The sequence below is a fragment of the Lissotriton vulgaris genome, chromosome 1_1 (assembly GCF_964263255.1).
Source record: "Lissotriton vulgaris chromosome 1_1, aLisVul1.2, whole genome shotgun sequence".
In the NCBI taxonomy this organism is placed as follows: Eukaryota; Metazoa; Chordata; class Amphibia; order Caudata; family Salamandridae; genus Lissotriton; species Lissotriton vulgaris.
Window position 1 is genome coordinate 1073623232 of NC_141685.1, and position 22714 is coordinate 1073645945.

The window sequence follows — 22714 nt, forward strand, 5'->3', positions numbered from 1 at the left end:
CATTGGTGAAAAATGCCCACCCCGCTTTTTACAATTTTATGGTCAGGATGTGCCCCTCTGAGACTCTGCTTCTCATTCGCACCAGGGTCAAGTGACGGTGCCTTGTCTCCCTAAAACTGCCCTGACACCATCTTGAGATTGCTGGCTTCGGTGTGTGGTATCCTCCAAGAGATGCTGCAACAAACATTAGCAATTATAACCAGGCAATAAGATCATCCTGATTCTGGAAAGCTACACAAATCCTAAGCTGAACAAAGTGGAAAATATTCTCTTGCGCAGTGAGATTCATTTATTGTTTCGATTTTGAATAAGTGCATCTGGATTCATGGATTATTTATAAATTAACAGTCAAGCTACACAACAGATTAATCCTTTTTTGAAATTCAAATATCTGTATAGAACATATTGAAGTCAAATCACAAAAAGCCATATTCTAAGTACATTTCTACATTCATCATTCCAACATTCACGTCAAGCTTGTGAACATTTTGTTGAACAGATTTTGCTGTAGTGGAGAGCAAAAAATTGGGAGCTAGAATGGGAAAACCCAACTCCCCCCATTACGCTTCCCTCCCCCAAATTCTTCCCCTGCCTAGACAGATCTGCGCATTTGTGAAAGGCTGTAACTTAGCTGTTTGCACCAGCTGATGCCAAGTTCTGTGCAGGTTTGTCAAACAGCACCAAAGTTATTAGTACACCATAAACACCATTTCAGTCCAAAGTGCGATGTAAACATGGGCACAGTTGCTACTGCCAATGCCTATTTACATGTAAAAGAGGCCTTCTCAGAGCTCTATGGTAGAAACAGACAGACCTGTGATGCAATAAATACGTTCACTCTAGTTAGTCACAGCTCCCTAAAGTGCATAAACACAGTTGCAAACATTCTCAGTCCATATCCCTAATCTGCCCCATGTTTAGGTCAACGTCAGAAAGTGATTCACCCATAAAATTAAGCCAATGACAATTTATAATTAAAACTTTGGATAATAAAGTATTAATCAAGTATTAATCAAACCGGCCATTTCCAAACTTTATTTTAAACCAATCCATTTTTTTGTTCACATCTAAAATTCAAACACATTCTGTTGCAATGGCAAGGTGGAAATGTTTACAAAGATAACAGGTTCTGGATTTCACAGTGATCATTCCCTTTAAACTAATCTGTAAAGTGCTACTAGCTCCAGGCTTACCTGTCTTTCCTGTGAAGGGTATGCCTTCGCCTTTTACGGTGTCCAGGAGTGGACCCTAGAAATTAATAGTATTTGACAATTTTAGGGATTATTTTGCCTTGTTCAGAGTATGTCTGTTTTTATAAATAATTGGTTACAAGCAGTTACTGAGTGTTTTTGTGATGCCAGTAGGAGGATCTTAGATCATCAGGTATACCCAAACTTTGATGACTGATAAGTCAAAGTGGTGAAAATGTGCCACTACTAATGGCATACATTTCATGACTATTCTCGGAGCGGATTTTAACGGTGAACAGCTACTTCGAATCTTAGAAAGGTCCTAAGCATCGAATGGATGGGTCTGTTGTATTAGAGGTCTCAGAGGTCTTGGGACACCATAAGCTTATTTTCCATCATCAGCTTCAACACCTCTTTCATGGTGCCCAAGCAGAGTGACTGTTTCATAAAAAATACACTGAGCAGATGGAGGTCCAAGATGGGTCTTAATCACCCCGATCTCTTCTTTTCGATTTGATCGGGAGTAGAAGGCTACAATGTGATGATTTTTTCCTATCCATAGCATGATGAGGATTTTGGTATTTAGCAAGCACAGATGTGTGTGTGTCAGCTAGAGCATGATTGAAGTGGATGAGATCCAATATCCATTTATATGATCTGATTTGCACCCACGGTTGCCAGAAAGCGGATAATTATCCACCTTCAGCCTGACTTCCCAGAGAACAGAACTAGTGAAATCCTCAATAATATTTGCAATTGTCATGCAAATGTGATGGGTACAGGGTGGCCTTGAACAACCAACTCCCAAATAACTAATTTCCACTGCCCTATATTGTTTCAATCATGGTCCCACAGCTGCCAAATGACCCTATTCACAGACGACGCCCATGTCTACATTGATTTCATAGAGAATTTTGGACCAAAGGGTTATTAGTCCATAGCTATAATCAATTTTGTTAAACCCAGAATAAAATAAAATAAACTTCAAGCACGCTCTATTCCTTGAGTCACTATGGTAGTTGTTAACACAGCATGATGTCATCTAAATGGGTTAGTGGGTCAATTGTGAATGATCGACACATACACAGGGGCACATATAGCTTGATACATATTTAGCACTATTAGATATAGTATGTAGTAAGGACATGATAGAATGTGCAAACCTTTTCACACTAAAGGGTGGCTGCAAAGTATTGTCGTGGCAAATAGGTATTTAAGGTGGACAAGATAGTCGGACTAGCTTTTTAGCCCACTACTGTAACTGTATATTTATGAGGCAAAAGTAGAATGATTATACTGGAACTTTCCATCAGAGAGGAAATTCTGTAAGTCTTGAGCATGAAATGATTCCCCATCCTATACTGTCCCGCTTAGGTGCTACTCTTCTAGGCAGCCAGAGGTTTTCTCAAAGAGCCGGACCGCAAAATAAAAAAGTCTGGGTACAAAACTACTGGGCACAACACCCATGTATCTTTGGTAGAAAGTCTGTCAGGGCTTCAGCTCCTATATAGAAAGGAAAGAATAGTCAAGGTTTTCTCTGGCAAGGCTCAGGACAGAAGGATGCCAGATAAATGCAGCTCTCAATGCATGGGTATATCAGTGCAATATAAAGTCCCACATCATAGCATAAGCGAAGATGGACAGGGCAATGCCAAGGATACATCTAATAAGAAATCAACAACAACCCAAAGGCTCAGAGAAAAAAAGCCAGTGCTGCCACCACAAACAGCAGAGCAGAAAGGCAGATACAAGACCATGGTTTGAAACAGTAATTTAGCCACTTCCCTTAAAGGACCATTTAGAAAGTTTCCAAAATCAACTTGAACCATCTAGTGGGGCTCCAGTGATCACCCAGAAAATGTTCCACTCTCGACCATTCGGGGAGAGTCTTAAGCCCACTCTTGGCAACACAGGATGAGCAAAAGACCCAACAGTAAGCAGAACAAGTAACTCGTTATAATGGTCATTGATATGTTTACTGGAAAAAAGAGCATGGTTTGAGATCTACGACACATGCCTGTGCCACGGCCACCACAAAAAGCCCTAGTGTCCGCTGTAGGACTGTCAGGATGACATGATCTAGGATGCAGGGATGCCATAATGAATAGGTATTTATTGGGGAGTTAGCAGGCAGCAGCACATTTATAACCTAGGGCGACACTCTCTGTCCTCAGGGTGGAGGTCTGCAGGGGCCCTAGGTGAAGCTGCAGCCCCATGGTATCCACCTCCTGAGCCAGCTCAGGAGGCATCTTTATAGCCATTTGGGGAATGCTAGGTAATCTAAGGTTGGGTCCCATGGGTCCTCCCCATTTAAGACGCTGGGTGAATGTGAATCTAACTGTGGAGACACTGTATAAAGACAGGACATTATGTCCTCCAGTTCTCCCCCTGCACACAATCACCTACACTGGAGACACTGTTCCAGAGGGAAAAGTGGCATGATGCCTTGACATCACAAAGCCGCAGGGTACCCCCTCTCCCACCCTATGTGCACCAAACAAATACAGAGGAGAAACCCTATACAGCACCACAGGACACATCCTCTGGGTGTAGGAGGGTTCTGCATGGTCCACGGACACAGAGCCCGAGTGGACCCTCCGGCCAGTTTGCATATCATATGACAGAGTGTGGAAGAGGGAAATGCTGCATGGTCAATAGACAAAGTCCCAGAGAACACCCCCTGCCCCCAGACTTCAGAATGGGTGACACTACGAGAGTCGAAAGGGACACTTCCAAGGAAATATTCAGGGACCATCCAGCCCAGCTTAAATTTTGGTACAACCAAAGATCTAAAGGGCCAGATCAGTTTTCACCATGTACAGTATTGCAGTTTTGAGAAGAATGCTGCAGGCCACAAGAAGACCATATATCCCCTCTCTAAATCGTCAATAGAGAGGTGACGGACAGTCCAAAAAAGAAAAAGTTATCCTGGAATAGCCATCCCTGTCCCCAAGGTCCTTAGGGATCACCAGGGATTTCTTCGGCATTTCACTAGGAGAGTAGCTTTTGTACGAGACTCTGAAACAGCTCCCGGTGGTGATACACGTATATCTGGGTCTCCCACAGCATGTTCACCAAAATGGAGTCACTGACTTCATCCAGCATCACCTCTGTCTGCAACTGTGGGCTCAACCTGGGGGAGAAGGTGATTAGAGAAATAGATTAAACTTGAGTACCACATCACCTGGCATAAATCCCCACAATGATCAGATTGGCTGGTTCCATACAGTGACCCACCTAAGAATGTACTAATTCTGGCACTCCGTTACAGGCTCCATTCAAGTACTTGATGTACCATAGTGTGTCCTCTTGTTCGCTTCCAAGCATGCTCCGTAGGGGCATGGCGAAATACTGTACTGCATGCTTAGCCAGTGCCTCCATGTTCAGCGTGCTCACAGGATGACACTTTTACACTAAATCCCACCCACTGCCGCCTAAAAAGTCACACCTCTTTCTGATCTCCAATAGGTGGTAAAAAACACCAAAGTATAAAATGCTTCCCATATAAACGACAGCAGGTTGGAAACGAAAGCACACGTGTAAGTAAAGAGAAAAACATATATACAACATTTAGCTCCTTTTTAAAGTACTAGTTGTCATTTTGGGATCACTTCAAAGTGCATTGTAACAGACAGGAACATGCAGCATAAGTATTATTAGACAGTAACTTATTAGAGTCAAGCAACAACAGTCAACATGCATTCTTCGATCTCGATAACCGGGAAGATGGGTTCAGGCAAAAAAAATCCTTTGGTGGGGTGTGTGGGTGGGTTTGGGGTGTGGACTGGCTGAAAAGATGGTGGATGTTTACAGCCAAGATCACGCCATTCCACTGAGCCATTGTGCCGGATCTGCCTCTCCAAAGTGGAGAAGGACACCCCCCCTATAGACGCCATTTATTATCACCAGGGGTCACAGCTGCGATCACTGACTTGCCCTTTGCGACCATTGGCTTTGCCATTGCGACCCCTAGCCTCAGAGGTGGCAAAATCAGTGCTAAGAACACTGGGACAGCTCTGCATTCCTTATTTTCTGTCCGTTTCTCATTATGCTATTAGTGAGGAATACTGTATTTTCACTATTGGAGTAATACAAAAAAATGGAGCACACAACTCTGTAAGGGGACCTTTGGCGGCAGCTTTTTAGGTAAGAATGGTTTAAAATGTTTATTGTGTGCGTGTTGCGGGTGAATCTGTTTATGTGAGAGCATATGTATATGTGAGAGCATGTGTAGGTGTGAGCACTTGTGTGTATGTGTGCGTGTGTATGTGTGAGCGTGTGTGTGTGTATGTGTGAGCTCGTGTGTCTATGTATGAGCGCGTGTCTATAAGTGAAAGTGAGTGAGAATCAGTGACAAGTAGTGAGGGAGATTGAGACCCAAACTTACTATTTAATGCAGGACAACGCTACACCAAATTTGCTTCACTGCCTTGCAACAATGTGTGGGAAATAAAATGCACCACATCTATTAAAATATGGTGCCTTTTTCCTGTCCCTGTGCCCTGCTGCACTTTTGCAGCCATGCGCCATCAAATACACACCCTTGTGCAGTAGCACAAGGGTGTGTGCTTTCTCTGAAGCATAGGCTTTATACTGGAAGGGGTCCCTTCCAGTACACAAACTATGCTTAACCCCTTGGACGCTCATGACGAGCTCAGCTCGTCATGATGTACACCTCCATACACTCATGACGAGCTGAGCTCGTCATGAACAATGGGAATTCATCATTTTCAGCGCACAGCATAAATATGCACCGCACCGATGGTGTTAAAGGCTTTTCCCACTTTGTAGGTGTACTGTACAATGCAGCACACATGCAAAGTTGAAAAAATTAAACCATTTCTCCTTGTTACACATTGCTCGAGGAGCCATAAGATTTTGGTGCAAATTACAGTCTACCAATGTTTGTGGATAGGGATTTGCATCAAAATCTAGAGGTGGTTGCATGGGAACTCCCATTCACCGCCACTGGAACACTCCCAAATCAGCCAAGAGCAATTTAGCATTACTTTTGGGATACTATCAAAGCAAGATTTGCGTTGGATAGTAAATCCCACACTAACACAAAAGTGACACAAACACGGTGCAAAGTGTTAGAAAACCTGCGTTTGAGTGTCAGTACGTATATGTGAGATTAGGAGTGAATGTAAGTGAGTGAGTAAGAATAAATATGAATGAGTGTAAGTGGTGTAAGGGTGGGTGAGTATGATGTTACTGCCATGTGTTCCTTGAAGAAATCAGTCAAAGGTCATATGATGTCACTCCTTTTAATGTCATTAAGGTCACAGGGTATGTGATGTCACTTCCCCCACCCCATAGCATTCTGATGAATCGTCGCCCATGCACCCCCCAAAGATGAGGAGTGGGTGTGTTCACAACGAACATAACATAATTGTGGCAGCTGTGGAGAGGTAATCTGTAGCACCTGGAGTGCTGAACGCTAAAAGAAGAAAGCTAACACTCTCTGTCCTGCTGCTGTGGGTGAAAAGTGGCCAGGGACTATGAAACTGGGCCAACTACCTGCACTGCACCACACAATAAATGTAAATAAAATGTGGGATTCTTGTAAAGAGCACTGTTACTCTACCCGAGTGTCCTGGCGCTGTAGACCGCTGGGGAACCCGTCCTGGTTTTCCCTGTGAGATGGTCCCTTTTCTGGGTATCTCCAGGGTGAAACCAGGCATCCCCGGCGTCTGTGGGGGCCGTTGTAGAGATGAGGCAAGCTTAATGCCCAGAGTTGCCGAGTGTGTTCCCTGGTTAGAGTAGGCACTGAGGCGAGAATTATCGAGTCCGTTGACCCTGGTCCAAGAACCTGCCGCGTCGGGATTTGAACCTTGGTCACGGGCCGTTCTCTGCTTACAGGTCTGCCGCCTCTAACCAGTGAGCCACACCACTCCACTAAGTGCCTCCATAAGTGTCTTAATAAGATGCATAGAGGGGCCTCATTCAAACATTGGATAAGAGAAAGACACTGGTGCACCTACTGGTCAGCCCTCTGTCCTCCGCATCTATTCCCGGGCGGTAAAGAGAAGCAAATGGGGCACACCTGTGGAGAGACCTGGAAGAAGGAGCTACTGCATACCAGAGTGCAGGTAAATAGTAAAGTCTTCGGCCATGGGTGTACACAGCACAAATTAAGTGTACTCCACTCATGGACATAACAGCGAGAGTGCCCATGGTCTGTAAGAAGCTCATGCAGGCTGGCAAGCACTTACGAGGTATAGAGTTGTGGGCGGTGGGCCTAAGAACAAACCTCTCAGAGAGTCTGAGTAATTTAGGGGTTGCAACAGCAAACCCTTGCTTGCCCCCTGTGACATCTGGCACTTCTTTTGCAAACCAAGGCCTGAGGTGGCAAAATTAGTGCCTGGAAAACAGTGGCAGCTTGTCCTTATGGACATCGGTTGGAACTCCTTCATTTTTTTTTTACTGGCTGATGAGCTGTGTTACCCCAAAACCGGTCCCAGGATGCTTGTTTTTGGTCGAGGGAAAACCTGGCTTGGCAGTTCGGGCTGCACTGTTCCCATGAGGCACAGGGTCAAGACTGATTTGCATGTGGCTGGGTCTGAACTGGGGTGCGAAGTGAGGTAAAGAACGATGATGGAACCAACCCAGATCTGTGACTGGGGGTGGGTGTCTGAAAAGTTTCAGCACTCCATCCATCATCTCCTTGTGTTTACTTTGTTCGCCCAAAGTTAGCAGGGTATGCCCAGACGGGGGTCCCTTGCTCACTTTGCCACTGGATTCTAGCTAGCCTGGCTGATGAGGGGTGTTAACACAAAAGCGGTCCCAGGATGCTTGTATCCAGTCCCGGGAAGACCTGGCTTGGCAGTTCAGGCTGGACTGTTCCCATGAGGGACAGTATCAAGACTGATTTGCATATGGCTGGGTCTGAACTGGGGTGGTGAAGTGAGCTAAAGAACGATGATGGATTCAACCGAGATCTTTGACTGGGGGTGGGTGTCTGAAAAGTTTTCGCGCTCCTTACATCATCTCCTATTGTTTGATTTTCTTTTTTAAGATACAAATTAGCTAGAATATGACTTTCCCTTGCAGCTAAGGCAAGTAAAAAAAATGTTTTTAATTGTATGTTGTGTGTGCTTGTGGGTGAGAGTGTGTTAATATGTGTGTGTGTGAGAGAGAGGGAGGGAGGGACAGTGTGTGTGTGAAGTAGGTGTTTGTAAGTGAAGGTCAACGAGGTGCGTGATGTCACTTCTCCTACCCCTGGCATTTTGGTGAATTGACATCCATGCAGAGAGTGATGGTGGCTGAAACCAGAGGGCCCCAATACTAAAGTGAGAATCCCATGATCAGCAGTTTAGCACACCTGTGATGCTTAAAAGCAGGCATAAAGCGATCCTCCACCTGTCCAGAAAGTGATCAGAAATAGACACAGCATCATAGTAGATGAGGAGACTGAGAGGCATAATCGCTTTGGATAACCAAGAAGCCCTACCCTGTGGCATGAGAATGGATGGAATGGAGCAAAGCTTTAGGGCAGTGGTTCTTAAACTGTGGTCCAGGGACCAATGGTGGTCTGCAAAGAATACTCAGGGTGTCCGCGACTGCTTAGAAAATGAAATATTAGCAGATCGATTAAGTGTATATAAATTAGTAAACTTTTAAATCAAAATGTTCTGCAAATGTGAAGGAATTTGAAATTAGTGGCTAAACATTTAGTTAAGCTCCTCAGATTGAAATTCACTTGCTTAAGCAGGACTGTCACAGAATGAAATTGAAATGGTTTCCCATTCAGTACTTTCCATCTACCCAAAACTCCAAAGCAGAGGTGGCGATATTATGTGTGGTCAAGGTGCAGTGTTCCAATAGAAAGGTGGTAAGGGACTTACACCGCATGGTACTACATTTTGTAATGGAATTCAAAGGGCACACCTTTATTGTTGCATCATTATATACCCACTAATGAAAAGCAGGAAGGAGTCCTAAAAAGGGCTATCAAGAACATTTTAAGCTTAACAGAGGGAGAAATGATAGTTGATGGGGACTTTAATGGGGTCATGGGCACGACCAGGGTCAGATCTAATGGTAGATAAGGAAGGGGTGGCAAGTTTTATGTCCCTGTTAGGGTCCGGGTAAATCAAATGGGATTCATAGACTCATGAAGAAACACACATATAGACATACTAGACTACTCCTATTCAGTAGCACACAACTCCTACGCCAGATTAGACTACATATTATTGGGGAAAAGCATCAACACACAAATAAAAGATGCTTCGATTGGACAGATTTCAATCTGAAATCAAGCCTCAACAGAACTCTCTAGGCTAACCACTCAATCGAAACGAAGGAAGTGGCACCTAAATTATAATATACTTAGGCATAGAGTACTTAGGTGAAGGATATCAAGGAATCTGTCCAAAGTTTTATGACTGATGATGGGGTTATCCCCATGCCACCTACAGGTATCATCTGTGCACTGAGCAAAAAGCCACAATTATTACTTGGATATTGTTTTGTGACATTGGTCAGTAAAAGCTGCTCCATGCATATTTTCACCTTGCAGTTTAAACCTTGATACTTTTTTTTTTTTTTTTTTTTTTATTTATTTTATTATGCAAAGATAACAGCACAGTACAATGTGCGAGGAGCCCTTCGCCTACAACCCTTCACAGGCCGGCGGTGGACTGCCTCGCCACAGTCATGACACTTACATTTAGCAAGCAGAAGGACCTGTAGATCAGGGCGTAGGTCTCAGTGGCAATACAAATCAAGCAGGGCAACCCCCGCTCGCTATTCCTTACTGCGTTGCAGTGTGCATTGCGCGTACCTTAAACAAAAACTGTACATTTTTATCATTTTCTCCCAACTAACCTCCCAACCCATGAACTAAACCTTGATACTTAATTGCAGAATAACTAACAGGTGTTTTGCCAAAGTAAATACAAAGGGTAAATAAACTAATTTAGTAATAACAGTGTTGTATATAGTTCTGGGTTGCAAACTTTTCATATCTGGTTTTTTGGCTTCAGCTGAACCCACAAATGCAATCAGATTTACTGTTTTTTAGACATGTTGCACAGCAGAGCGAGCTGCTGGGCAACATGATTTAAAATAAAGGAAAAAAGGCCCTATGATGCGGCCAACATTGAACGTGTCATAGTACTTTTTTAAAGCCATGTTGCATAGCAGCCGATGCTGCGGTGTAATATATATTTTTTAAAGCGCAAGGGAAGAAAGCCGCATGAGGGATGTGCGGGGGTGGAGGGAGCAGCGATGATGGTGTGGGGATAATTCCCAACACGAGGGATTTGAGAGGGGGAAGGGAACAGCAATAATGGACAATGGGAGTGGGAAGCAACACGAGGGAGGTACGGGGAAGAGCGTGGAAGCAGCAACAACAGGAGGTGGGAGAAAAGTAACACAAGGGAGGTGCGGGGAGGGAGAAGGAGCAGCAATAAGAACAGCAGGAGGAAGGGGTATGGGGAAAGCAAAACAAAGGACGTGTGGGGGAGGAGGGACAAAGCACCAAGAGACAATGGGTTGAGGGCAGGAGACCAGCAACGCAACAAACAGGAGCTGCGAGGAAGCAGCAACACAAAAGAGAGCGGGAGGGGGTTGTGGGTAAAAGCACAGACAGCGGAAGGAGGGAGGGACAGGAAACAAATGCACGTTAAGAGAGCATGTAAGTAAAAAAAAAAAAAACGTATATGGAGAAAACTGTGACTAGTGGAAAGACACTTGCTGCACACATGTCCATACTCCACAGCACGGACACACACTGGAAGCACCTGGAGGAAGCAGGAAGGAGCTGATCAATCAGAAGCAAGGAAACAAGAGTGACTTGGAAAACAACCAATAGTATGTATAGGTAAATAATGGGCAGGCTCTAAGCCCATTTTAGGCTTTTTTTCCAGTTAACAATAGATTTAGCTGACAATGCCTCAGCGCTGTTGAGACAAAACCTAAGAAGATGAGGGAAGGGAATAGAGCCTACTTGGAACAACAACCAAATGAGCTAGAACAAATACACAAGAATACGCAATTTATTAAACATGGAGGAAAACAAAGACAGTATAGTGACAAGTTAGGACACTGGCTGTGGATTGAGCAGAATGTGCCATAATATGTACAAAATTAAAATATCACCTAGCAACAAGCAAAGAAGGGTTTAAAGGCCCAATTACAAGCAAAAGTAATGGGAGGGAGGGTAAGTAAAATAATGGATGGGTAAGGTTCAAACAGAGGCAAGGACAGTGAAGACCCATTTAAACAATTTTATCAACACCCCTATAGATAAGAAGGTTGCATAAGCGAGGATATTGATACTTATGTTAAAGAAGTATCCCCTCTGATATCTGAACAGATATCGGAGAATCTAGAGGAGCAAATCTCCACAGAAGATGTGGTGGATGCTCTCGGAAAAATGAAGCCGAGCAAGGACCATAGGCCAGATGGCAACACAACAATCTTTTAGAAGATGTTCAACCCAGTTATCGCTCCCATACTGTCACGTCTATCTAATGAAATAGGGAACAAGGGTTGCATGCTGGACTCCAGGTTGGAGGAGACTATTTCAGTAGTGCTAAAGGACGGACAGAACTCCCAAGTTATGCGATTACTATCATCCAATATCACTATTAAACCGAGAGATAGAAGCGGAAGCCCAGCGGTTTGGAGAAGCTTCAGGATACAGAATAAATAGGGAGAAGACCCAGATTGTTAAAAACTCATACGCCGAGTGCAGTGATCATCAGGTAGTGAAATCTGCCGTATACCTGGGGGTGGAGATCACCGCAGATTTAGATGACATTGTCAAAATCAATATGTCACCTCTAATGGCCAAAGTATCTTCAGATCTGGTACGAATGAATAACTTACATTTAACTCTGGTAGGATTTACGAATGTGATCAAAATGATTATTTTGCCAAAGTTTTTATACCTTCTTAGGGCAATCCCATTGTTTTTTGAATCAAGCTAGTTTAGCAAGTTAGAGACGGTTCTGAATAAGTTTATATGGGCCCATGGAAAGACAAGGAGGGCATATAGATTTATTTCTCTCCCCAGGGATAGAGGAGGATGGGGGGCCCCAGATTTCAGACTGTATTATTGGGCGGCTACAATACAATATATTCAGGAACTGATAGGAGGGGGAGGGCTGGGTCCAAGGATCACAGCCAATTCCACCAAGGTCTATGCCACTGTTCTCAGGTTTGAAGCGGAGAACGCATTTCTTAATCGTTTGGACTCATCATACTTTAAAAGGACATGATTCAAGACAGTACAGGCTGCATACAAAGTATGGGAGTCCTTTTTGAAGAGAGCGGGATTAGGAAGATAAAATAGATATACTCGGCTTTATAAAAACAGATCCCTCCCCTTAGAAATCTTTTCAGATTCAGTCATGGCAGAATGGGCAGGGAAAGGTATTAGAAAACTGGGGGATTTGATGGGTCCCCAGGGGATTGTTCAATTTGTGGAACTGCGGGATAAGTTTAATATAAGTAGGAACAGTTTTTTTAAATACCTGCAGGTACGCAGCTTCTTGTGTAATAGACGAGGGGGAGCGGCAGGATTTAATAACAATTGCATATTGAACCTGGTAGGAACCGGAGAGGGGGTGTCGATCCGTAGTGTATACGCAAATCTAGTTACTACTAAGGCAGATGATATGGAGAAGCATGGTGGTAAATGGGCGAATAAGCTGGGGATCGAGATGGCTAGATTCCAAGATTCCCTGGAGTTAGGGTGTACAGTGTTGTGTTCAGCCCCGCTGCAATCTCAGCATTACAAAACGCTTTTCTCACTCTACTATACCCCGGCTAGAATAGCCCAGTGGGGCGGCACTTCAGGGACGACGTGCTTCCGTTGTGCTGCACCAGAAGGGGTTGTGTAGGAGAGTAGGGTCTGCTTCCTATGGTTACCCCCACTTTTTGCTGTGATTCTCTGGTTTTTCGACTTTAGTGTGGCTGTGGGCCTGCTAATCAGACCCACAGCCCAGCCGTTCTCCCTCTAAATTGATACCATTCACTTTAGGTGCCTACCAGATTGGTTACTGGGTCACCCTTGTGAGCCTCTGTATAGTGTACCCTAGGTACCCAGGGCATAGGTGCACCCTAGGCCTACCAGGGGCTGCAGCATGTATTGTGCAACCCCTGGTTTGCCTTCAAAACTGACACCACAGGTCTCTTCACACAGCCTGGGTAAGGTGGTGTAATCACCCCTTACTTAGATATAGTATACCTATATCTACCTTTACATATAGACACATATACACCTATAAGCCACTCCTATGGTAGGCCTCGACAATCCTGGAGGCAGAGTGCTTGGTTTTATGTGAGAGGGTGCTCTGGCATGAGCTGAGCCCCTCTGCAGATTTCGGAACCATCTCCTTATAGCTGTTCTATGATATTGCCATACCATATACTCTTAAGTACATTATAATCCTCGCGGTTAATGCTAACTTTGGTTTGGCTTTATCAAAACATGCCGTGTAAGGTGTCAAACACTTTGGAATACTACCTCCCGCCAATTCTGGCAGCGGGGGTAGCATTCCACCCTTCTAGAGGGAAAAGACGTGTAAGTTACTTTTTACCCAGTTAAAGTTAAACAGAGCCTCAGCATCACAAAATGGATGCTGCTGCCACAGACACAAGTCTGACCTCCTGCTGCTGGACGAAACTCCGGCAGGGGAGGCCAGGACAATAGATTTCATGTCCAGGGAGGTGCTGGCACCTCCCCAGACAGGGGTTTTGTGTACTGGGGCAGGGAGGGCTGCATTCAGTGAATGCATCAAGACACTGCCTGGGGCACACAAGGTGCTCCATCCATAGCCCGGTTCAAACCAGTTGCTGGGGCACTCCAGCCCCAGCTCTGGCACGAAACTGGACAAAGGGAAAGGGGTGTAACCACCCCCTTCTCAGGTCCACCCATAGGAGGGACCTAGTCAGGTAATCTAGCCCCCATCCTTAGTATACATATAGGAGCTGTTTCCCTGGGACTTTACATTATCCTGGACGAATCTTTGTAAGACATATCTTGGACCTTCAACATTCCATTCTGACTGGAAGACGGGAGACATCTCCCTTGTGGTCAAGGATTGACCACCCTGTGCAAACAGGCACCAACAGCAACTTTGCCGGTCTGCAGTTTCAAGGCTACCGTCGGAACCCGAAGACTCTGCGACTCAAGAACTGGACTTTCAGAATTCTCTGACCCTGAACCACATCCATAGCAAAGGTGAGACCCGTGGCGGTGCGGGAGACATGGGACCGGACATCTTAGACATCCTGTATTTTGCTACCTGCACTCCTTTCCTGAAGCCTCAGTAAGTTGTGCATTGCGGTACGAGAAGCCCCAGCCACGAGCACCATTTGAACCGAAGCTCAGGCCCCCACACTCATTGAGTGTCCCGTGGGCCCCGCCTTTACATTTGTGCTCTACGCATCTTCCCGGTTCCTTGCCCGTTGGCTAGTGAGCCCCCTGAAGACACCATCTTGAATTTAACTTGCAATCCTGGTTGCTCCAGGCTTGCTCCAGCTTCCCTAAAAAGGAGAAGCGCCACAGACCTTGATGGTCTGCAACAGAGCCTATCTCGACATTCTGCGTGGGTTGCGGTTGCCAAGGCTTGTTGGGTCCAATCCGGATACCGACGCTGCAGTCATCTAGATCCATCGTGGGACAGCTCGAATCCAGCTTCTGGTCATCGTCGATGCCTGCTGGACCTCGTGGCTGAAGAGACAAACTCACCATCTTCACCTTCAAGCACCCGACATCGCCTGGTTCCTTCCTGGTATCTTCCTGGTCACTGGCTAGTGACCCAGACTCTGTCCCCTCTGCTTTCAGCTTCTTCACATCTCTGATCCACCCTTGGATCCCCCCGGACACTTTTCCTCCGGTCGCCTGCAGCACTTATTTGCAGCGCTCCATAGAAAACGACGACGAAACCCGGCACGAAAAGGCACCTATGCACCCGGCTTCCCTGGGTGAGGTAACACAAGTACTCCGGTGCTCCCGTGGGTTTTGACTATCGAAGTGTCCTAGTTTAAAAGGGTTCCATCCTAGTCCATCCGGAAGTGTCCTTAAACTGTAACTTTGTAACTTTTACGAACTCCATAGAAAGTTAAAGAGAACCTGCACCTGTGTTTAGACACTGCACGCGGCTCCCGTGGGTCTCCTAATTCCTAACCCATGGTTGTTTAGTGTAGCCCCAGCGATTCTACAGGCCCTAGGCCTGCTTTCTAACTCTCACGTGATACTTATACCACTTTCTTAGTATATGGTTTGTGAGGCCCCTAGGGCATAACGTATACTGTGCAACTTATTGTATATTAACTGTGTGACTTGTATTGTATTTTGACCTCTGACCTCATAAAGAGTGCAGAGGGGTTGTGTTTAGATTAAATACATATGTATTTGATATATACCTTGTGTGGTGTCCTTTCATTTGGTATTCAAGGGATTATATATGGCAAAACAACTTGCTTAACTCGCCTACTGAAGACTTAGCCTGAAGACTGCTGGTTCATGCTAAATGTAAATGTAAATGTATTGCGATTTATATAGCGCACGTATCACGCGAAGGCATCAAGGCACTTGCTTAGGGAACCCGTCCTGGTATTCCCCTGTGAGATACCCCGGCAGGGTATCCGCAAGGTGAAAGCCAGGCATTCCGCCGCGAGGGCCGTTGTGGAGATTAAGCAAGCTATTGCCCAGAGTCGCAGAGTGTGAACCCGTGAATCGAGTAGGCACCGGAGCGAGAATTGTCGAGTCCATGGACATTTTAGGACTCAAGACCCCACTGAGCCGGGAATTGAACCCTGGTCCCGGGCTGACCTCTGCTTCCAGGTCTGCCTCCTCTAACCAGTGAGCCACACTTCTCCACTAGGATAGCTTTCTATAAGGTTGACTTTACAACCACCATCAATAAGGGTCGATTAGACTGCTGCAAGGTGCCCATTAGAACTAGTGGACATCATATGCCAGGCTAACTTCTCACACCACCCACAGACGCAGCCTGGTAAAATGTGTCTAAGATCTGTCGTGGCAGAGCCTGCGTGCAGTCTGGTACTGTCATGCTGACTGGGCAAGTGCGCCCACTTGCCAGTCCCTAAACCGTCCCTTTTCTTCATATCAGTCACCCCTATGGTAGGCCCAAGTGCAGGGTGCATTGTAAATATAAGGTAGGACAAGCCCTGATGTGTGTGGCATGTCCTAATAGTGAATTACAGCCATTTTCGTTTTTCACTATTGCAAGGCTACCTGTTCTCCATAGGCCAGAATGGACTGTTATTCGAGTTTAGTATGCCTGAACTCAGAATAATAAAATACATCTTTTAGTAAAGTTTATTTTAATATTCTGTGTTTGCAAATACCCCTTTTAGAAAGTAGGTATTTGCTTGTCTAGCCACTCAAACCTGCCTCTGCTCGGTTGTGTATTCTTATGTCTGTTTTTGAGAGTGACAGGGCTGGGGTATTCCAGGAGACAGGCGGAGTCACCCAGTGGTGAATAGAGAGATCTGCATTGTGAGAAGTTGGCCTGATATATGATGTCTCCAATTCTGGGGGCACCTTGTATCAGTCCAAACAATCCCTTATGGTGATGGTTGTAAGTCAACCTTATAGACAAGCTATCTTAAGGGTAGCATGGACTAAGCAGCATTAAAGGCTTAAATCAAGAGGCATGTGAAGCCAGCTGTTTTACCATATGCAATCCTGTAATATCAAATGAAAGGACACCACACAAGTTATATATTATAAAAATATATGTATTTATTCTCAGAATAATCCTCTGTACTCTTTATGAGTGCAGAGGCAAAAGCGTTTAAACAAAAGCACAGTTAAACATATGAAAGTTGCATAATTATGGATCAGGCCGGGTGGCCACTCAAATCATATATTAAAAAGTTGTATAAGTATCACTTTACGAACAGTGGTCAGGCCTAGGGCCTGGGGAATCGCTGGGACTACTCGGGACTAGCAGTGATGAAGTCGGGAGAAGCCAGCGGGAATCGGGTGCAGGGTTAAAGCACACACATGCACCAATGCAAAGTCAATGGTGCGTAAAAGTTATCGAGTTACAGTTTTAAGAGTCTTCCGACTGGACTAGAAGGACAAAACTTTAGACTTAGACACTAGAGGTGTATACCACTACAGGAGCACCGGCGTTCAAGAGTTACCTCACCCACAGGAAGCGGGTGCACAGGTGCAAAAGCGTGTCGGGTCTCGTCGTGTAGATCTATGAAGCCTGGAGATGAAGATGCTGCAGGCGGCCAGAAGAGAAGTGTCCGGTGCGATCCAAGGGTGGATCGAAGATGTAGAGTACCTGAAAGCAGAGGGGACAGAGTCTGGGTCACTCAGCAGTGACCAGGGGGGAACCAGGAAGGTACCAGGCAATGTCGGGCGCAATCAGGTGGTTGTCGAGAAGCTTGTCTCCGCTGCCACGTGGACTCTGGGGCATCGAGGACGTCCAGGAGTGGATCACGAGCTGTCCCACGAAGGCTCTCGCTGTCGGCGGTGTCGGCTTCCGGATTGGAGCTAACAAACCTTGGCAAGCGCAACCCACGCAGGATTCGAAGATCGCTTCTTACTCAGACCAGCAAGGTCAGAGCCGGTGCTCCTTTTCAGGGGAGCGAGGGCCAGTCTGGAGCAACCAGACTGACAGAGCAAATTCAAAGGTTCGTCGGTACTGGGGCCACTAGCCAACGGGCAAGCGACCGGACCAACGCGTCGAGCAGGAAAATGCAGAAGGGACCCACGCAGCACTCGGTGAGTGTGGAGGGGTGAGCTTTGGTGCAAAAGCTGCTCGGGGCTGGAGCTTCTCAAACTCCAATGCACAGCTTCGAGGGAGCCTCGGGAGCTGCACGGTCAGCGCTTCATAGTTTTTCCAAGATGGCCGGCCCCATGCTTCAGGTCGCCTCCACGGGTCTCAGCTTTGCAGGGACTGTGGATCGGGCTGTTAGAAGGCAGAAACGCTGGGTCTTGTCGATCTCTTTCACTCGAGTTCCGGCGGGAACTGCAACAAAGCAAACGGTGAGGTGCTCGATGGTGCCTGTTTGCACAGGGTGGTCACTCCTTGACCACAAGGGAGATTCTTCAGTCTTCTACGTCGAGTAGGATGTTGAAGGGTCCAGAGTTTCGTTTCATAAGTTTCAGTCAGGATAATCTGATGTGCATTGACACTGCTCCCACCTTTATTCCAATCTTGGGGGCTGGATTACCTGCTAGGTCCCTCCTATGGGTGGGACCCAGGAAGGGGGTGGTTACACCTCTTTCACTTTGTCCAGAGTCGCGTTGGGACTGGGGCTGGGGTGCCCCAGAACTGGTGTGACTGGATTTTGCCTGGGACACCTTGTGCGCCCCAGGCAGTGTCTAGTTTCTTTCAGCCCTCCCTGCTCCAATCCACTATCTCCTGTCTGGGATGGTGTAGCACCTCCCTGTGACAGGAAACCCTTTATCCAGGCCTCTTCTGCCAAGTTTCGGTCAGCAGCAGGAGGTCAGACTTGTGTCGGGGCAGCAGCATCCATTTTGTGGAGCGGAGGCTCCGGTTAGGATTAACCGCGTTTTATCAAAGTAACATGTCTTCTCCCTCTAGAAGGGTGGAATGCTACCCCCGTCGCCAGGACTGGCGAGGGGGTAGTATTCCAAAGCGTATGACACCTTACACGACATGTTTTGCTAAAGCCAAACCAAAGTTAGCAAGTAACCGTGAGGATTATAATGCACTTAAGAGTATATGGTATGGCAATATCCCGGAACAGCCAAGGGAGTTGGTCCCGACAGCTGCAGACAGGCTAGCTCATGCTAGAGCACCATCTCACATAAAACCATGCACTCTGCCTCCAGGATTGTAAAGGCCTGCCATAGGAGTGACTTATAGGTATATATATGTCCAGATATAGGTTTAGATATAGGTATACTGTATCTAAGCAAGGGGTGATTACACCACCTTGCCCCAGCTGAGTGATGAGCCAGTTGTGTCGATTTAAGTACCAGCCAGGGGTGGCAAAATACATGCTGCAGCCCCTGGTAGGCCTTGGATGCACCTATGCCCTGAGCACCTATAGTGCATGGTACAGGGGCTGACAAGGTGTCCAGTTCCAATTGGGTTATGTACCTATAGTACATGTATGTGAATTTAGAGAGAGAACAGCAGGCTGTGGGTCTGATTTGCAGGCCCACAGCCACATTAAGTCGAAAACCAGTGAAGCAAAAGCAAAAATTTGGGATGACCATAGGATAGCAGACCCTACTCTCCTACATGCATCTAGATGGGAGGGAGGAGTTGCACCTGAACCTTGAATAGGGCTGTGCCTGCCTTCCACAATGCTGGCTCCACCTCCTGGGGAGCAGCTGATGTCTCTGCCCTGCACATTGAAAGAAGAGAAGGAGTCCTGTAAACAAAGTGCTCCAGGACTGTACTTGCCTTCCACAATGCTGGCTCCATCTCCTGTGGGGCGTCTGATGTGCCTGCCCTGCACTGTGAAAGGAAAGGAGAAGTCTGGTGAACAGAGTGCTTCAGAACTGGTTTGGACTGGGCAAAGGCCCCTCTACCCTCAGAGAACAATGGGATTTTGGGGCATAAATTGGGACCCTGATCCCATGAAATTAGATCACTTTTAGACTACAAGAAGAAACCTTTACAGAGGGGAGGAACCTGAAGAAACGGAGGAAAGACTATTCCCAAGCTGAAGTGGTGCTTGGGGGATTGGCCTGCAGTGGTTGCCTTACTGCCAACGGAAGGAGAAAGGAACTTTGTGTACTTTGCTTTCAACTTGTGAAGGATCTCCAAGGGCTTGGAAAAGAGCTTGCCTCCTGCTGAAGTCTCAGGGACAACAGACTTCACCCCCCAGCTCCCCAGAGTTCTTGTGGAAGTGCCTGCTGCTGTTTTGGGCTTTCAGAGGAACTGCGTGTCGCAAGGAGCTGGAAGCGCGACTCAACGAGAAGAAGCATGTCGCCGTCGCTGTGCCTGCCGTCGCAACTCCGAAGGAGGGTGTCGCTGCTGGAACTGTCGCACTGCACCGCATCGGAGAGAAGCGTGCCGCAACAAAGAGGAAGCGTGTCGCCGTCGCTGCTGCTGCCGTTGCAACTCCGAAGAAGGAGGATGTCGCCGCAGTAGTTGTTGCACTGCACCGCATCAGGAGAAGAATCTCGCAACGAGGTCGGAGCGTGTCGCCGTCGCTGTGCCTGCCATCACAACTCCGAAGTAGGAGGGTGTCACCGCTGGAACCGTCGCCGGTGGAACCGTCGCACTGCACAGCATCGACCAAGAGCACCACGCATCCCCGAGAAGCGCGCCGCTGTCAGAGCTGCTGCCGTCGCATCTTGGATGTCGCCGCTGTAGTTGTCACATTAAACGGAAGCTTCACGCATCGTGGGAGAAGAGCGTCGCCGCTGGAGCTGTTACCGTCGCATCGTGACGGTGTCGCCGCTGCAGTCCACGCATCGAACTGAGAACTTCTCGCATCCCTGAGAAGCATGCCGCATTTGGAAGATCTTCACGTCTTTTTTATCTTTATATCTGAATTTTGCCGCATTTCCCATCGCTGTGACATTGCTTGTCGTGGAAGCGCAACGCAACTTCAGGTACATTGACGCAGTGTTGCATCTAAGAACTGAACTGAACTAAGCTTAAATCTACCATCTTAAAGTAATCATAGCGTGTATTTTTGTTGTTTATGGTCTTGTGGTAACTCTATATAAAGTCTAATTATTTTTTATATAAAACCTATGTGGTGTCCATTTGTAGTGTTACTGTATGTGGTCACAATTGCTTAACTTACAACGACTCTGAATGCAAATGCTACTTACCAGTATGCATCTGTTCTTGGCATGTAGGGCTGCTGACATTCATATCTGTGCATAGATCGCCGCCTAGTGTTGGGTCCGGATGATTGCACATTGTTGTCCTGGAAGAGTCTTCGAAGTATCACGAGATAGGTGGCTCCTCCCCTAGACTACAGTGCGCATGGGCATCGACTCCATCCCCAGATTGTTTTTAGCCATTGTGGCCAAGATGGAGTGAAACTCAGTGAATGATGACCATGCCATGAAATGATATGTGAACACTGCAGCTGCTACAGGCGCCGGGGAGGAGGGCGGGCGATATGAATGTCAGCAGCCCTACATGCCAAGAACAGATGCATACTAGTAAGTAGCATTTGCAGTTCGAGGCATGTGGGCTGCTGAATTCATATCTGTGCATAGAATACATAGCAGTCCCTCCATTAGCGGCGGCCGCCCGTGCCAGCTGCAGCAGTTTGGAAAAGTGTCTTGAGAACAGCCTGCCCTACAGCTGCCTGCTGTTTGGAGTGCACGTCTACACAGTAATGCTTAGTAAATGTGTGTGTGGTAGACCATGTGGCTGCTCTACAAATGTCCTCTAAGGGAATGTTTCCAAGGAAAGCCATAGAGGCCCCCAACTTTCTGGTGGAGTGGGCTCTTGGTGGAATGGTAAGAGTGCGTTTTGCCTTTGCATAGCAGATTTGAATACATTTCACGATACACCTAGCAATACCAGCCTTGGAAATAGGGTTACCTTTGTGATGTGGCGCAAAGGCAACAAAAAGCTGCTTAGTCTTTCTAAAATCCTTGGTCCTATCAATGTAATACATCAGGGCCCGCTTAACGTCAAGGGTGTGGAGCATCCGCTCCGCCAGTGACTCTGGATTTTGAAAGAACACCGGCAACTCAATGGTTTGGTTGATGTGGAACTGAGACACAACCTTGAGTAGAAACTTAGGGTTAGTGCGTAGCACTACCCTGTTTGAATGAACTTGGAAGAAAGGCTCTTGGATTGTGAGGGCTTGCCGTTCACTAACCCTCCGTAGCGATGCAATTGCTACAAGGAAAGCCACTTTCCATGTCAAGAACTGAATCTCGCAGGAATGTAGTGGCTCAAAGGGAGGACCCATCAGTCTTGTAAGAACCACATTGAGGTTCCATTCAGGAGCTGGTGGAGTCCGTGGCGGAATGACTCTTTTGAGGCCTTCCAGAAAAGCTTTGATGGCAGGCACCTTGAAAAGTGAAAGGTGCTGTCTATTTTGGAGGTATGCGGCCATTGCAGACAGGTGAATGCGAATGGAAGTATATGCCAGATTACACCTGTATAGATGGAACAGGTAACAGATGATGTTCTGAATAGAAGCATCTAATGGATCAATGTTGTGGTTTGCGCAATAGATGACAAACCGTTTCCATTTTGCCGCATAACATGCTCTAGTAGTGGGCTTTCTAGCCTCCCGAATGATGTCCATGCAATTGGGAGGAAGGTTGAGGTAGCCGAATTCTAGGACTTCAGGAGCCAGATCGCCAGGTTGAGCTGTTGCGGATCTGGGTGCTGAATGTCGCCATGGCTCTGCGTCAGAAGGCTGGGTGTGAGATGAAGCCTTTGATGCGGTACCACGGAAAGTTCCAGAAACGTGGTGTACCATGGTTGGCGAGCCCACGTTGGAGCAACTAGGATGAGGGTCATTGAGTGCTGCCTGAGCTTGCACGCCACCAGCGGTATCAGAGGTGCTGGGGGAAAAGCGTATGCAAATCTGCCTGACCAGTTCATCCATATCGC

General features: G+C 46.7%; 1 protein-coding gene across 4 annotated transcripts in view; it reads right to left on the bottom strand.

The window, feature by feature from the left end:
* Nucleotides 1–274: 274 nt before the first annotated feature.
* Nucleotides 275–22714, bottom strand: part of PLA2G6 (phospholipase A2 group VI) — a 604218-nt gene continuing 581778 nt past the window's right edge. For all 4 annotated transcript variants that reach the window (XM_086963273.1, XM_086963270.1, XM_086963277.1 and 1 more), the window contains one exon: nucleotides 275–4323. In XM_086963273.1, the coding sequence (XP_086819399.1) occupies nucleotides 4182–4323 (142 nt within the window). In that variant the 3' untranslated portion in view covers nucleotides 275–4181. The remainder of the gene's footprint in view (nucleotides 4324–22714) is intronic.